The sequence below is a fragment of the Pelophylax lessonae genome, assembly GCF_965119305.1.
Source record: "Pelophylax lessonae genome assembly, chromosome: 3".
NCBI lineage: Eukaryota > Metazoa > Chordata > Amphibia > Anura > Ranidae > Pelophylax > Pelophylax lessonae.
Window position 1 is genome coordinate 265,015,962 of NC_138770.1, and position 15,280 is coordinate 265,031,241.

General features: G+C 43.7%; 1 protein-coding gene across 1 annotated transcript in view; it reads left to right on the plus strand.

Moving 5' to 3' along the window:
* PRKCI (protein kinase C iota) overlaps positions 1 to 12,564 on the plus strand; it is a 202,042-nt gene extending 189,478 nt beyond the window's left edge. The window contains exons 17-18 of the mRNA XM_082252559.1: positions 8,207 to 8,322; positions 12,036 to 12,564. Of these exons, the coding sequence (XP_082108685.1) occupies positions 8,207 to 8,322; positions 12,036 to 12,123 (204 nt within the window). The 3' untranslated portion in view covers positions 12,124 to 12,564. The remainder of the gene's footprint in view (positions 1 to 8,206; positions 8,323 to 12,035) is intronic.
* Positions 12,565 to 15,280: the final 2,716 nt, after the last annotated feature.

The window sequence follows — 15,280 nt, forward strand, 5'->3', positions numbered from 1 at the left end:
GCCCTCTAGGCAGCGATTTCGATGGTGGTAGCCGCTCCTCATCCCCTGGTGCTGACTCCTGGATCCTTTCGTTTCCTGATCGCCGCTTGTGCAGTGCAGATTCTCATGGTGGCAGCGGTGCCTGGTTTCTGCGGGGTGGTGAGTCTGATGGGGTTCTCTCCCTTTCTGCTGAGGATCGATTGGTGCTCTGTGACTCACAACAGGTTGGTGCTGCCAGAGCGGTGGGGGTTGTCCCTTACCAATTTTTTACTCTTTTTTTTGTGGGGACCCCCTGGTGACTCATGGAGTCTTTGGAGCACCTGATCCCCCTGGGGCTGCGGGGCCCTCTGGGGCTCATTCATCCTTCGATGCACTGACAGCTCTGGTTTCCGTCCATGAGCTGGGCTATCTGGATCTGACTCTGGACCCGGCCTTAGCCAAAGTGCTCTTTCCTCTGGACAAACTCCTGAAACTACAGGCTGCAATTTGTCTCCTGCTGTCCAGCAGATGGTCATCCCTCCAGACTTGCATGCGGGTGCTGGGCCTGATGGTATTTACCTCCCAAGGCGGTTCCGTTTTCACAGTTTCATACTGGCCAAATGGGACAAGACCCCATAGTCTCTGGTTGCTCCCCTTGTATTGGATAGTGGTCACCACGGATGCCAGCCTGTCTTGTTGGGAGGCGTCCTCAGCAAATATTCTGCTCAGGGAATCAGGATACTGGAAGAGTCCAGACTACTGAACAATGTCTTGGAACTCCAAGTGATCAGACTGTGCCTGGAACATTGGACGAATCGTGACCGTTGGGAAGGGTAGTGGGAAGAATGTCAGGGAGGCCAGTCCTGAGTTGGTACACCCTAACAAATTTTCCAAGTTGCAGGTTGAGGGGGATATCAGCTCAGGGGTGGCAGAGCTGGAGCTGGCGCCCTCCCCCAGCTGCCAGGGGAGTGGTGGCTCCAGGAAGAAGGGGGGCCGTGACTCAGGAAAGGTTAGACAGGTTGACAGGTTGTGGTAGTTGGGCACTCAATTATCAAGAGGACAGAGAGGGCAATCAGTCAAAAAGATCTCGGTAGCCGAACAGTATGTTGTTTACCGGGCGCCCGAGTTCGGCACATCGCGGATCTGGTGGTTATTGGTGGTGGCAGATTATTGTGCGGGGCTGGGGATGACCCAGCGGTCATGGTGCATGTGGGCACTAATGACAAAAGGAAGGTGGAGGATCCTAAAGAACGATTTCAGGGACTTGGGTAATAGATTGAGGAATAGGACCTCCAAGGTGGTTTTCTCTGAAATACTGCCTGTACCTCGAGCCACACAAGAGAGGCAGAAGGAGATTAGGGAACTTAACAAGTGGCTGAGGAACTGGTGTAGGAAGGAGGGGTTTGGGTTCCTGGAGAACTGGGCTGACTTCTCAGTCGGCTACCGGCTCTTTAGTAAGGATGGGCTGCACCTTAATGGGGACGGTACAACTCTTTTGGGGAGAAAGATGGCCACCAAGTTGGAGGGGCTTTTAAACTAGGAGACGGGGTGGGGGGGCTCAAAAGTAGAGTCAGTCAGGAGGGAGCAAAGAGCTGAAGGCAGTTGTAGGGTCAGCAGCGACAGTAGGTCCATAACGTAAATTGGCAGGTCTGTGCGGGAAAACCTCAGATCAAACAGGAATAAACATAACCACCAATCACGTTTAACTTCCGTAAAACTAAGAGGGGTATATGCTAATGCCAGGAGCCTAGCTAATAAAATGGATGAGCTGGAAATGTTGGTACATGAGGATGACATGGACCTTGTGGGAATAACGGAGACTTGGTTCGACCCCTCACACGACTGGCTTGCCAACATCCAAGGACAGGGTAGGAAAAAGAGGGGGAGGGGTATGTCTCTATGTCAAGAACTATGTAAAGGCGATAGAGAGGAGTGACATTACGGAAGGGATGAGCATGGATTTAGAATCTGTGTGGGTAGAACTCCATAGGGAAGGAGAAAAGGGAAAAGTAATTGTGGGGGTTTGCTATAGGCCACCTAAACAAGGGGAGGAGGTATAGCTGGAATTTTTAGCACTACTGGGTAAAGTGGCAAAACTGGGATTAGTCATCATATTGGGGGACTTCAATTATCCCGACATTGACTGGGAACAGGGGACTACACACTCACAGAAGGCCCGTCTATTCACGGAAACCTTACAGGATAATTACATGTCACAGTTGGTGGACTCTCCGACTAGGGAAAACGCAGTCCTGGATCTATTGATCACTAATGACCCAGACATAATCTCGGAGGTAGGAGTCCAGGACTACCTGGGCTCTAGCGATCACAGGATGATCACATTTAGTGTAAATAACAATATAACAAAGCAAGTGGGGGACATAAGAATCCTAAACTTCAGAAGGACAAACTTTCCAAAATTTTACTCATTGATGGAAAGGGTAAACTGGGACCAAACCTTGGGATCACTGACCACAGAGGAAAAATGGGAATGCTTTAGGAACATATTAAGCAAATGCATCTTGCAGTGCATTCCTATGGGAAATAAATTTAGAAGAGACAAAGCCAAACCTGGCTGGCTAAACCGTAGCGTTAAAAAACTTATTAGGGGAAAAAAATTGGCCTTCAAGAAATATAAATCAGAGGGCACAGTATTGGCTTTCGAGCAATACAAGGAGGCAAATAAGAAAAGTAAACACGAAATCAAGATGGCTAAAATCAACTTTGAGAGACAAATAGCGGAGGATAGTAAAAAAAAAAACAACCCAAAGAAATTCTTTAAATATATCCACAGCAAAAAAACTAGGGCTGAGCGTATTGCACACATAATTAACGATGATGAGAGGATAGTTACAGAGGACACTGAAAAGCAACCGTGCTGAATGCTTTTTTCTCGTCAGTCTTTACACAGAAAAAGGAGGGATACACTGACCATGACTGTATGGTTAGTAGTAATACACAGGACTTGCCACTATGGCTAACAGAGGGTAAATTCAGGGAAAGGCTGGATAAACTTAATACAAACAAATCACCAGGCCCGGATGGCGTACATCCGAGAGTACTCAGGGAACTCAGTAAGGTTATATCTAGACCACTGTTCCTGATCTTTTTTGACAGTATTATGACAGGAAATGTACCAGGGGATTGGAGGAAAGCCAACGTGATTCCGATGATAAGGGACTATATCGTAGAGTTTGCTAAAGACAACAACATCATCAGCAGTAATCAGCACGGGTTTACAAATGGGCATTCTTGTCAAACCAATCTCCTAACATTCTACGAGGAGGTGAGCTGTGAGCTAGATAGGGGCAGACCAGTAGATGTGGTGTACTTGGATTTCGCTTATGCGTTTGATACAGTTCCCCACAAGCACTTAATTTATAAAATAAGGTCTGCAGGTATCGACAGCAGGGTTTGCTCTTGGATACGGAACTGGCTAAAAGGGCATGTCCAAAGGGTGGTAATAAAGAGCGCATACTCAGACTGGTCTGAGGTAGTAAGTGGGGTGCCCCAGGGCTCAGTCCTGGGACCAACCTTGTTCAATTTATTCATAAACAGCATTGAGGTCGGGATCAGTAGTTCGTTATCAGTTTTTGCAGATGACACAAAATTGGCCAGGGCAATAACTGCACACCATAAAGCAGATATCCTACAGAATGACCTGGACAAAATAACGGAGTGGGCAACGACATGGCAAATGAGGTTTAATGTGGAGAAGTGTAAGGTTTTGCACTTGGGGACTAAAACATAAAAACACAATGCACGTTAGGAGGGGAATCCTTGGGGGAATCAAAAATGGAGAAGGATCTGGGAGTCTTGGTTGATGATAGATTAGGCAACAGCATGCAATGTCAAGCAGCAGCTGCCAAAGCCAGCAGAATATTAGAATGCATAAAGAAAGGGATGTATTCCAGAGATAAGACTATAATCCTTCCACTTTATAAAACTCTGGTCCGACCGCATATGGAGTATTCTGTCCAGTTCTGGTCGCCAGTCCTCAGGAGGGATGTGTTGGAGCTGGAGAGAGTCCAGAGAAGGGCAACTAAACTGATTAGGGGATTGGAGGACCTTAATTATGAAGAGCGTCTGCAATCGCTCAATTTATTCTCCCTGGAGAAGAGACGCCTGAGGGGGGACATGATGGCAATTTATAAATATCTCAATGGGGATCTCAGCTTAGAAAAAAAGCTGTTCAGTTGAAGGGATTGCATGAGGACAAGAGGGCATACAATGCGCCCTTTCTGCAGTACACATACCGAGTGTGGAAAACTGGCAGGGGGATTACCTGAGTTGTCAGGTGTTGGATCAAGGGGAGTGGTCCCTGTACCTGGAGGTGTTTCACTTCCTGTGTGTCCGGTGGGGGACACCTGATGTTAAATAGTTACATAGTTTGTGAGGTTGAAAAAAGACATCAGTCCATCCAGTTCAACCTATGATGTGTGTGTGTGTGTTTGCTGTTAACCGTACCTTGTATACCCCTGTATGTTGTGGTCTTTAAGGTGCCCATCTAATAGTTTTTTGAAACTATCGATGCTCCCTGCTGATACGGCTGCTTGTGGAAGCGAATTCCACATCCTTACTGCTCTGACAGTGAAGAACCCCTTACGTATTTTAAGGTTAAACCGTTTTTCCTCTAGTTTTAGTGAGTGGCCATGTGTCTTATTGTATTCCATTTCTCTGAAAAGTTTGTTCCTTATGCTAGGGTCGCCAGTACAGTATTTGTTCATTGAAATCATATCCCCCCTCAAGCGTCTCTTCTCCAGAGAGAATAAGTTCAGTGCTTGCAGTCTTTCCTCATAGCTGATGTCCTTCATTCCCCTAATTATTTGTGTTGCCCTTCTCTGGACTCTCTCCAGTTCCAGCACATCCTTCCTGAGGACCGGTGCCCAGAACTGGACAGCATACTCCAGATGTGGCCGGACCAGAGTCTTGTAAAGTGGGAGAATAATCTCTTTATTTCTGGAGTGAATAACCCTCTTTCATACATGCCAGTATTCTGTTGGCTTTGCTTGCAGCGGCTTGGCATTGCATGCCACTGCCAAGCCTGTTGTCCACTAGTACCCCCAGGTCCTTTTCCATCTTAGATTCACCCAGAGGTTTCCCCCCTAGTGAGTAGCTTGCTTTCGTGTTTATGACGCCCAAGTGCATTACTTTACATTTTTCAACATTAAACCTCATCTGCCATGTAGTTGCCCACCCCATTATTTTGTTCAGGTCCGCTTGTAAGGTTTCCACATCCTGCATAGAAGAAATTGGCATGCTTAGTTTAGTATCATCCGCAAATACTGAGATTGTACTAGATATCCCCTCCTCTAGATCATTTATGAATAAATTAAACAGGATTGGTCTTAGGACAGAACCTTGGGGGACCCCACTTTCCACACCCGCCCAATCCGAGTACTCCCCATTAATCTCCACCCTCTGGACTCTCCCCTGGAGCCAGTTCTTTATCCAGGTACTCACCCTATGGTCCATACCTACATTCCTTAGTTTGTACAGTAAGCGTTTGTGGGGAACGGTGTCAAAGGCCTTTGCAAAGTCCAGATACACCACATCCACAGGCTTAACTTTATCTAGGTGGCAGCTCACTTCATTGTAGAAGGTTAATAGATTGGTTTGGCAAGAACGGTTTTTCATGAATCCGTGCTGATTACTACTAATAATACAGTTTTAATTACTAAAGTCTTGTATGTGGTCCCTTAACATCCCCTCCAAAATCAGACTACTGATGTTAGGCTGACCGGCCTATAGTTACCCGGGACATATCTCTGACTTTTTTAAATATTGGTACCACGTTGGCTTTCTTCCAATCAGCTGGCACAATAACCGTCTGTAGACTATCCTTAAAGATCAAGAATAATGGTCTGGCAATCACCTGGCTGTGCTCTTTAAGAACCCTCGGGTGCAAGCCATCCGGTCCCGGTGATTTATTTATGTTAAGTTTCTCTAGTTTAGTTTAAGTCTATCTTCTGTTAGCCATGGCAGTACTCCCTGAGGTGTATTATTTAGTTTAGCATTACAAGCTGGGTTAGTGTAGCCCCCCGATTTTTTTTGTGAAGACTGGAGAGAAGAAATTATTTAACACTTTTGCCTTCTCTCTGTCCTCTGTGGCCAGATTTCCTTTGTCGTCTTTTATGTGGCCAATGTGTTCTGGCCTCGCTTTCTTACTGTTATATACTTAAATAATTTATTGGGATTCTTTTTACTCTCTTCCGCTATATGTCTCTCGTGTTCTATTTTATCCACCTTGATTTTGCCTTTACATTTCTTATTACACTCTTTGTATTGCTTGAATGCTGCCAATGACCCCTCAGCCTTGAATTTTTTGAAGGCCTTTTCTTTAGTATTAATATGCATTTTCATGTTGGAGTTTAGCCACCCAGGGTTTAGTTTTGCTCTTTTAAATGTATTTCCCTTTGGAATGCACTGGCCAATCCCATTGTTTAGTATACTCTTGAAGCACTCCCATTTTTCCTCCGTGTTCTTTGTTCCCAGGGTTCTATCTCATTTGATATTTTCTAGCAAAGAGCACAGTTTTGGGAAATTGGCTCTTTTGAAATTCAGTGTCCTAATATTACCCTTGTGTTTCCTATTACTATAATTAATACTGAAACTAATTGACCTATGGTCACTGTTTCCTAAGTTGCCCCATATTTCTATATCCGTGAGCAGGTCTATATTGTTGGTAATCAGTAGGTCAAGTACCGCATTGTTTCTTGTCGGTGCGTTCACCATCTGACCCATAAAATTGTCCTGCAAAACATTTAGGAACTGCCGAGCCTTGGCTGAATGCGCGGTTCCTTCTGCCCAGTCTATATCTGGATAATTAAAGTCCCCCATTATAATGACATTTCCCATCCTTGCTTCCAATTCTATCTGTGAAAGGAGGTCTGCCTCCCCCTCCTCCCTCTGGTTGGGGGGCCTAAAGCATACGCCCAATATTACCTTCCCCATAGTGCCTTCCCTTTTAAGTTCTACCCATAGGGATTCTGCCTCATCCATAGCTCCATTATTAATATAATCCCTCATATTTACCTGTACACTGTTCTTAATATACAGACATACCCCTCCCCCTTTTTTACCTTCTCTATCCCTGCGATAAAGGGAATACCCCTGAATGGTCGCCAACCAATCATGAGAGTTGTCGAACCAAGTCTCTGTTATCCCCACAAAATCTAAGTCTTCCTCAAACATCAGCAGCTCCAGCTCTCCCATCTTGTTGGCCATGCTTCTGGCATTGGTATACAAACCTCGTAATTTTGACCGGATGCATACCATATCCTTATTTGATGTTTGTTTTTAGGCTGCTCTTGTGATTTTGATGTTGACCTGTTTGCTTCTCGACTCAACAAGAAGGTTCAGAGATTTGTAGCCAGGTCAAGGGATCCTCTGCCCGATGTCACAGACGCATTGGTGGCTCCTTTGGGTCCGTATCGGCTGATCTATGCGTTCCCTCCACTGAAACTCCTGCTGAGGCTTCTGCACAGAATAAAGGTGGAAGGGATTCTGGTCATTCTGGTGGCCCCAAACTGGCCTCGCCGGTCTTGGTACGCAGGTCTGCTAAGGTTGGTCGCTGATGCTCCTTGGAGACTTCCTCTCAGGGAAGATCTGCTGTCTCAAGGGCCGATCTTCCATCCTGCTTTACAGCCGCTGGCTTTAACAGCATGGCTGTTGAAAGCCAGGTATTGAAGGATAGAGATCTTTCTAATTCTGTGATTCCTACACTGTTGAAGGCCAGGAAGTCTACTTCCAGGAAGATCTATCTGTTTTTCCATCCCTCATGCAAATTCTGCTTTTTGATGTCCCAATGGTCAAGAAAATATGGAGCTGCATCTGTCAATGAACGAGAGAAAACTGGATTTTTGACTAACCGTAAAATCCTTTTCTCTGAAGTTCATTGACAGGCTTATCACCCGCCCCTCTAATTATGAGTGGGATTTTTTTTTTCCTTCTAAACACTGCTTGCAACAAAACTGAGGGCTATAGCAGAGTGTGTGGGTGTATGCCTGCAGGGACTGCCCCATAGGCGTGGTAAAGTTTTTTTCCTGCCTAGTGTCCCTCTCCTGTAGGGGGCAGCATAACCCAATGGTCAAGAAGATATGGAGCTGCGTCTATCAATGAACTTCAGAGAAAAGGATTTTACGGTAAGTCAAAAATCCATTTTTTTCCTAGAGATCTTGTTTAAACATATTGCACATTTGTTGTTGTTATATATTGCATATTAAAATATCCTAATATTTGGTTTCAGATGGAACAAAAACAAGTGGTCCCTCCTTTCAAGCCAAATATTTGTGGAGAGTATGGATTGGATAATTTTGATGCACAGTTTACTAATGAGCCTGTTCAGCTTACTCCCGATGATGAGTATGTACTCTTCCTGTTCTTTCTCTACTGTGAGAAGCCTTTTTCATATTTCAGAAAAATCGTCCCTTTAAAGCGATTGTAAAGGCAGATTTTTTTTTTTTTTATCTTAATGCATTAGGATAAAAAAATTTTCTGTGTGCAGCAGCCCCCCTAATACTTACCTATGGTCCCTCTAGATCCAGCGATGTTGCAGGAGTGTCTCAGCTGCCCTAGACTCCCCTCCTCATTGGCTAAGACAGCTGTGGGGTGCGATTAGCTCCTGCTGCTGTCAATCAAAGTCAGTCAGCCAAGCAGGAGAGAGAGAGGGTGGGTCACAGCTCCATGTCTGAATTGACACAGGGAGCTGTGACTCAGCTTGGGTGCCCCCAAAGCAAGCTGCTTGCCTTGGGGGCACTCAACAGAAATGAGGGGCCAGGAGCACAGAAGAGGGACTTAAAAAGAGGAGGATCCGGGCCACTCTGCAAAACCAACTGCACAGAGCAGATAAGTGTAACATGTTTGTTTAAAGAGAAAAAAAAAACAGACTTTAAAATTACTTTAACCAGTTCCAGTCCTTAGGATGTAATCCTGCGTCCTTGGGTGGAAATGGATATAACAGGATCCTGGCTGCAGCCACTAATTTTTACAGGGCGTAAAAGGGGTATCCCCCCCCCCCCCCCCGCTACTGCCTTTCTCGCACTCTCCCGTTCTACCGGGGCGCCAGAGATCGATGTAGCCTCTCGCATCAGAAAGACACTGAGGAGTGAAAGGATCTTTGTTTCTTTTCCTCCTCCTGTGACGCAAGAAACCAGAAGTGATAAGGATTTCATCGCTTCCGGTTTTGACTGTTTGTTTACTAGTTACCAGCTAGTGAGGCAGCCAATTAAATCAATCTTGATTCGATTGCCTGCTTTTGAAGACAGAGGAGAGATCAGGGGTCCAATAGATTTCTCATCTAAGAGTACCTGTCACTGCCCAGCTATGACAATAGAGGTTGTTCATCCCTTGTGACCGCAATAAAGTTGAATAAAAAAAATGTATAAACGTGTTAGAAAAATAAAAATTGCCCCCTGCTCACCCGCAAATTCAAACGCGCACGTAGGTCCCACATGAATATGTAAATGGTGATTGCACCACATGTGAGTTATTGCCATTGACTTCAGAGTGAGAGAAATAATTCTAGTGCCGAAGCTCACCTTTAACTCTAAACTGGTAACCTGTAAAGGCTTTTAAAGCGTCGCCTGTTGAGATTTTTAGGTACCGTAGTTTGCTGCCATTCCATGGGCGTGAGCAATTTTAAAGCATGACGCTTTAGGCTACTGTTTACTTGGTTTCACATTATCATTTATATTTTACCCAAAAGTACTATATTGTGTTTGTGTGCACTAAAATTCATTAAAGTGTATTCCTTAATGAAAATTTGCGTTTGATAAATGGCTGCACAAATATCGTGTAACATAAAAAATTACAACACCATTTTTGTTCTCTAGGGCCTTTGCTTTCAGAAAATATATAGTGTTTGGGGGTTCTAAGTAATTTTCTAGCAAAAAATGAAGATTTTACATGTACAGTATGTGAGAAAGGTCAGAACTTACCCGGTAGGCAAGTGGTTAAAGTAGTTAAGCTAAAAGTACACTGTCGTGAAAGTAGCATGTGAACTGCCATTGCTAAACTCTGCTCCTGAAAATGTTAGTTGCTTGGCTGTCCCCCTTGCGTCACCTTGGAATAATAAGCATATGATAATTTCCCAGACTGCAAACATGTTTCAGGTCATTGGCAGTAAAGGTTTTGATACAAGTTTAATTTTCAGGCAACTAGTTTGTTTAATTTCAGGGAGGGGTCAATAGTGACCACATCTTTATTTCTCTCATAACCGGTTTATTTAAAAGGGATCACCGCAAAAAAAGCTTGATATAGTAGGATGAGGAGAATTTATCTGATTTCTGCTGTTACCCTTAGCCAAGTAAAGGCAAACCTTGGCACCCCAGATGTTTTGGAACTACATATCCCATGATGCTCATGCACTCTGCAGTGTAGCTGAGCATCATGGGATATGTAGTTCCAAAACATCTGGGGTGCCAAGGTTTGCCCTCACTGATCCTAGCCCATCTTAGTTGAAGACAGATCCTCACTTTGCCTGCATTCATTGTCAAACCCTCAAGTCTGGGCAAATGTTTCAAACCTAGATAGACCAACCAAAAGACCACAGCTTCAGATTTAAACCAGCAATACAAGGCAAAGTGGGGATCAATATGGTTATATAATTCTTTCCTTGCTCTGTTTCAAGAATTGTTGCTGCTGTTCTCCTACAAGGGATTATAATGAAGGTGGTTTTTCAGTATGCTTTCTGTTAAGAATATTTGTCACTCAGCAAGGCAATGCCAAGGGTGGATACTGTCGAAGATGGCTATTTTTTGCTGACAAATTCCCCATAGCCACCATGGTTTTACCAGGCTTAGCATTACTGAGCTGCATGGAGAACAGCATGTCCAGAATTGACACTCTGGCCTCAGTGCTGCCCCCCACTGGGCCTTCATGAATGCCATCTTTGAGGCGGTTGCCTTAATTGGCCATATGGGCAGTATAGCCCTAGTTTTGAAAACATATAGCGTATATATGAAAAGCCCCAGTGCTCAAACATGCCGGAATGAAGACTAAGGTTTTATCTGCCAGGTGGCTGTCACATAAGCTTGTATACATGGTTTTCTCCTGTGTACATGTTTATATGAGGGAGTAATCAGAATTTTTTCTGACCTATACAATCATTTTTTCCCCTGAGATCCGTCAGCCTTCCGGAGTGATGCCCATATTGGCAGTCTTTCTTGTTAAAATCCCCTACAGTAGATGCTCTTTCATATTTATTTGTGTATATACTTTTATGATCTGATTGTCAACAAGATGAAAAAAGATCACGTATACACACGACTGCATACTCAGCATTAAATGTAATGGGACATTGGTTGCAGACTCACACAGCTGCATCCATTGTGCATTCACCACCCATACTGCATAGTATCCATAGTGGAGAACTGCTGCATTCACCTTTACATTGTAGTTGCTTACTTATAATTATATTTTAAGCTGCTGGCTTATGTGAAATAGCTCAGGGGGAGATTGCATTTGATAAAGAATCCTGGTGATGAAACTTCTGCTGTACAATCAGCTTTTCAGCCCAAGTTTTAATACATACGCTAGGTAAATAAAGCACACAATATCTGAGCTGTGAACTCAGCTGTTCAGTAATATAATATCTCCTTTGGAGAAGGTGGGAGTTTACAAGGAACTGACTTTATTGAAAGTCAGGGTACCAGAGCGAGAGCTGCTGATATAAAACACTGACTTTATAAGATGAAACCATCTATGAGTCAATGATTATCAAGGTCAAAAAAAATGTAGAAACAATAGGTTTGGAGGAGGGAAAAAAAAAAGATTAATTTACCATTTTGCAGCATTTGAATTTATATTGGATCAATGTGGCTTGGGGGATGCATTGTAGTTAATTTAAATGAGAAATGAACTTGCACACATGGAGTACATATGAGCAAGCCTTTCCCTATAAAAAATACATAATTTCCCTGGGACGATCCTTTACACCAGTAATTGCTACAACTAATAAAAGCTTGCATCTCCTTCACATCTGCTCTAGATAGCAGGCCCCCTATGTAGTGTGATTGCAGTATATTTTACACTGCACATTTACAGCTCATTAAAGAAATTCTCTCCACTTCTAACAGGGATGCTGTGAGGAAGATTGACCAATCTGAATTTGAAGGTTTTGAATACATCAACCCACTCCTGATGTCTGCTGAGGAATGTGTATGATAGATGGACCAGCTCAGCGATTCCCCTGCCCTGTGCAGTTTCTGGACCTCTATCTTCTTAAAGGAGACCTCTCCCTCCCACAGCCAGCAAACCTTCATGGACACCTGTGCTCTCTTGTATGTGGGGGGAGTTAAAACTCTCTCTTTATAATGTGATATATTTAACAGCTGAACATAAATGTTTCTGTGATTTTCTTAGTATTTTGTCCATTGTTAGTGCTCTCGCTGTCTCATGGATAGATGTACAATATGACCAGTTATACAATATATCATATATTGGTATTAAGGGACAGGATCAGCTGTTTTTGGCCTTCAAATGTCAATTGATCAGCATGTGAATTTTATACCATTTTGCCTTCTTCGTACCATCATACACTTATGGATTGCTCTGCCTTTACAGACACTGATTATTAACAGATTGAACATTCATTTACATGCTCATCATTGAGATGATCTGGATGTTAAGGACAATGATGTCTACATTAGTCACCTGGTCATTTCATACTTGAATCTAATCTGATGTGCCCAGTACAACGCCCGTTAATATGAAAATAGCTAGAAAATGATCTTGAGTATATATAGCAGAAGTCCACTGTCAATTTAATAAAAAACTCATTCAGTCTTTAAAATGTATCTAGTTTATGCTCATCACTGGGTGGTGGTAATCAGCACCACTAGGTACATTTTGAACACCCATTATTATGAATTCTTCTTGGAACTCTACAAACCCTTATGTACCAACATATGTAGCATGTGCAATCTCCTTCAAAACCACGGAGAGGTGCCAACATGCAAAAAGCCCTGTGTTGGTACTATAAATAACATATTTCCACATACTGGTTTGTTCAACACTCTTGCCAGAATCACAAATTAGCAGCCAGATCAGGATTCCATAAAGTTGTTAATTGTGGCAACAAAAATCTATTTGTGTTTTATCGGGGAAAAAAATGTGATAGTTAAAGGGCAGGTAAATGCCATGGATGGGAAATGGCTGTGCAAGTTACAGATCAATGGCCTGTTAAATGTTAATCAATCAGGAATAACATGGGGAAGATGAGACCTATTCCAAGAGAGACCACTGCAGTTACGTTCACTGTTATCAGTCTTTTTACAGGACCAGATGTACAAGAAAAATCTATGTAAGATTGAGTCGGGTTCCCAGGTGCCTGTGATATATATGATTGATGCAATCTTTGTAACCCAAATAACAAATTAAGCTGGGAACACAAGATTTTAAGGGACAGTAATGATAGCTAGTTCAGCTGTGCTTCATGCACACATTCACATTCTTTACATGGCTTATTAAACGCTAAAATAAAGTCTGCACTGTGAAAGATTTGTGAGCTGCATTAATAATCCCCTTAAAAACACAGTCTATTATTTCATGCAGCTATAATGAAATCACAGAAAAAGCCCTAGAGAGTAAAGTGGTTTAATGCTGATCTACTGCATATTGGTGCCAAATTCATCAACTATACATTTCTTTTCACAGAACATACAAAAATGTGAGACTTTGACCGTGACATAACTTTGTTACTCTCTTTTGTAAAATGCGGTTGACGTTTCATGTAATGGAATAGCTTCTGACTGGCATGTGTAGACACATTAAATGAGTCCAGCCATCAGTGAAAACTCTGTATTTGGGTTTGGTGAACAGTAACAGAGATCCTGGGCCCATTGCTAATCCTATGCCACGTATTTTATTTCTTTAAAGTTTTTCATTTTTCTATTGTTGGGTGGGTTTATATCACCACTAGATCCTGAATGCAATTGTCTCTCAATGAACTGGAAGGAAAGAATTTTACAGTGAATACAAATATATTCTAGTTTTTCCTTTGTTTTTATTAGATAAATATGAAATATTGCTGGTAAATATTTTATGCTTTTGATTTCTAGCCAGCACTTCTCACATGTTTGACACAATAGGCTTAATTGCTTTGCTGAAATTTGTGTTTACAGATCTCAAAAGCTTATTTCTCTTTTGTTCATCAACGGACACAGCACTCTCTAAATCATAACTAGTGGGTTATATTACCTCCGCCAGGAGTAGGACTAGGCAGAACAAAAAACACTGGGCTACACCCATGGGCCATCCTCAGCTGGTATATAACCCCCCTCTCTGCTCTAGGTAATCAGTTTTAATCTGTCTAGTTAGGAGTATGCACCTAGGCTCCCGGCTGGGATCTCTGGTCCTAGTCATTTTCTCCTTCCTTATATCTTTTTTGTTTTTCTCTCGGGAGATTTAAAATCAACTGGTCGACAGGCTGGATAATCTAGATCCAGTGGTCCCCTCAGCCCAGCTAGCGAGCACGTGCAGACTGCAGCTATGCCCTAGGTTGGCTGCGACGTAGCCTCGCAGACAGATGCAGGTTAAACGTCTTGCAGGTTCGCATACGACCGGGCCTGCGTATGAGTCACAGCGGTCCCTTGGCTAACAGCTCCCCTACTTCAGTGGCGAGGAGTTCTCTCTGGAGCATTACCTGCACCATGGAAGGTTAAGTACAGTCCCCCCGCTCCCCTTTTGGTGGTTTTCTTTGGGGTGGACGTGGGTAACCTCCAGGGATGGTTGGACCTGCCTGCAGGTTCCCTCCTCTCATCCTTAAATCCCACACTGAGTTGGGCTTTCACCACTCCCATTCCCGCCTGTCTGGACCTAGAGTCTGGTGGGGGTCCCAGGGCAGAGAATGCAGCAGAGACCCCTGGGGTCTCCCATGCTATCCCCACTATGTTAAGGGTCCTGGGATAGTGTGTCCCGCCCTGGTAGTCTGAAGGGGTCCCAGTGTAGGAGACCCTGAGATGCATGCCCTGCTGTTTGCAGTGTGGGTATAGTGCAGGGGGGTCCCAGTGCAGAGTGCAAAGCTGAGTCTCCCCTAAACACAAATAGATTTTTGTTGCCACAAACATGGCTGGTCTCCAGATGGCAGCCATGTTTGTGCTTGTGTAGCCGAATAATGTCACTGGGCCATTTTCCCTTTCTCTGGGAGATAGAGACAGCTGAACCCTCTTTGGGATGCCAGAGCTCCTCCTCTTCCTCCTTAGTTTCCTCTTCCTGTGCCCAGGACATATGAACAGGGATAGCATCCATGATGATGCTGGGTTCAAATTCTCGGCACTCCTCTGGTCGTAGGGTTAGTCTTTGGGGTCCCTGTTATCTCTCT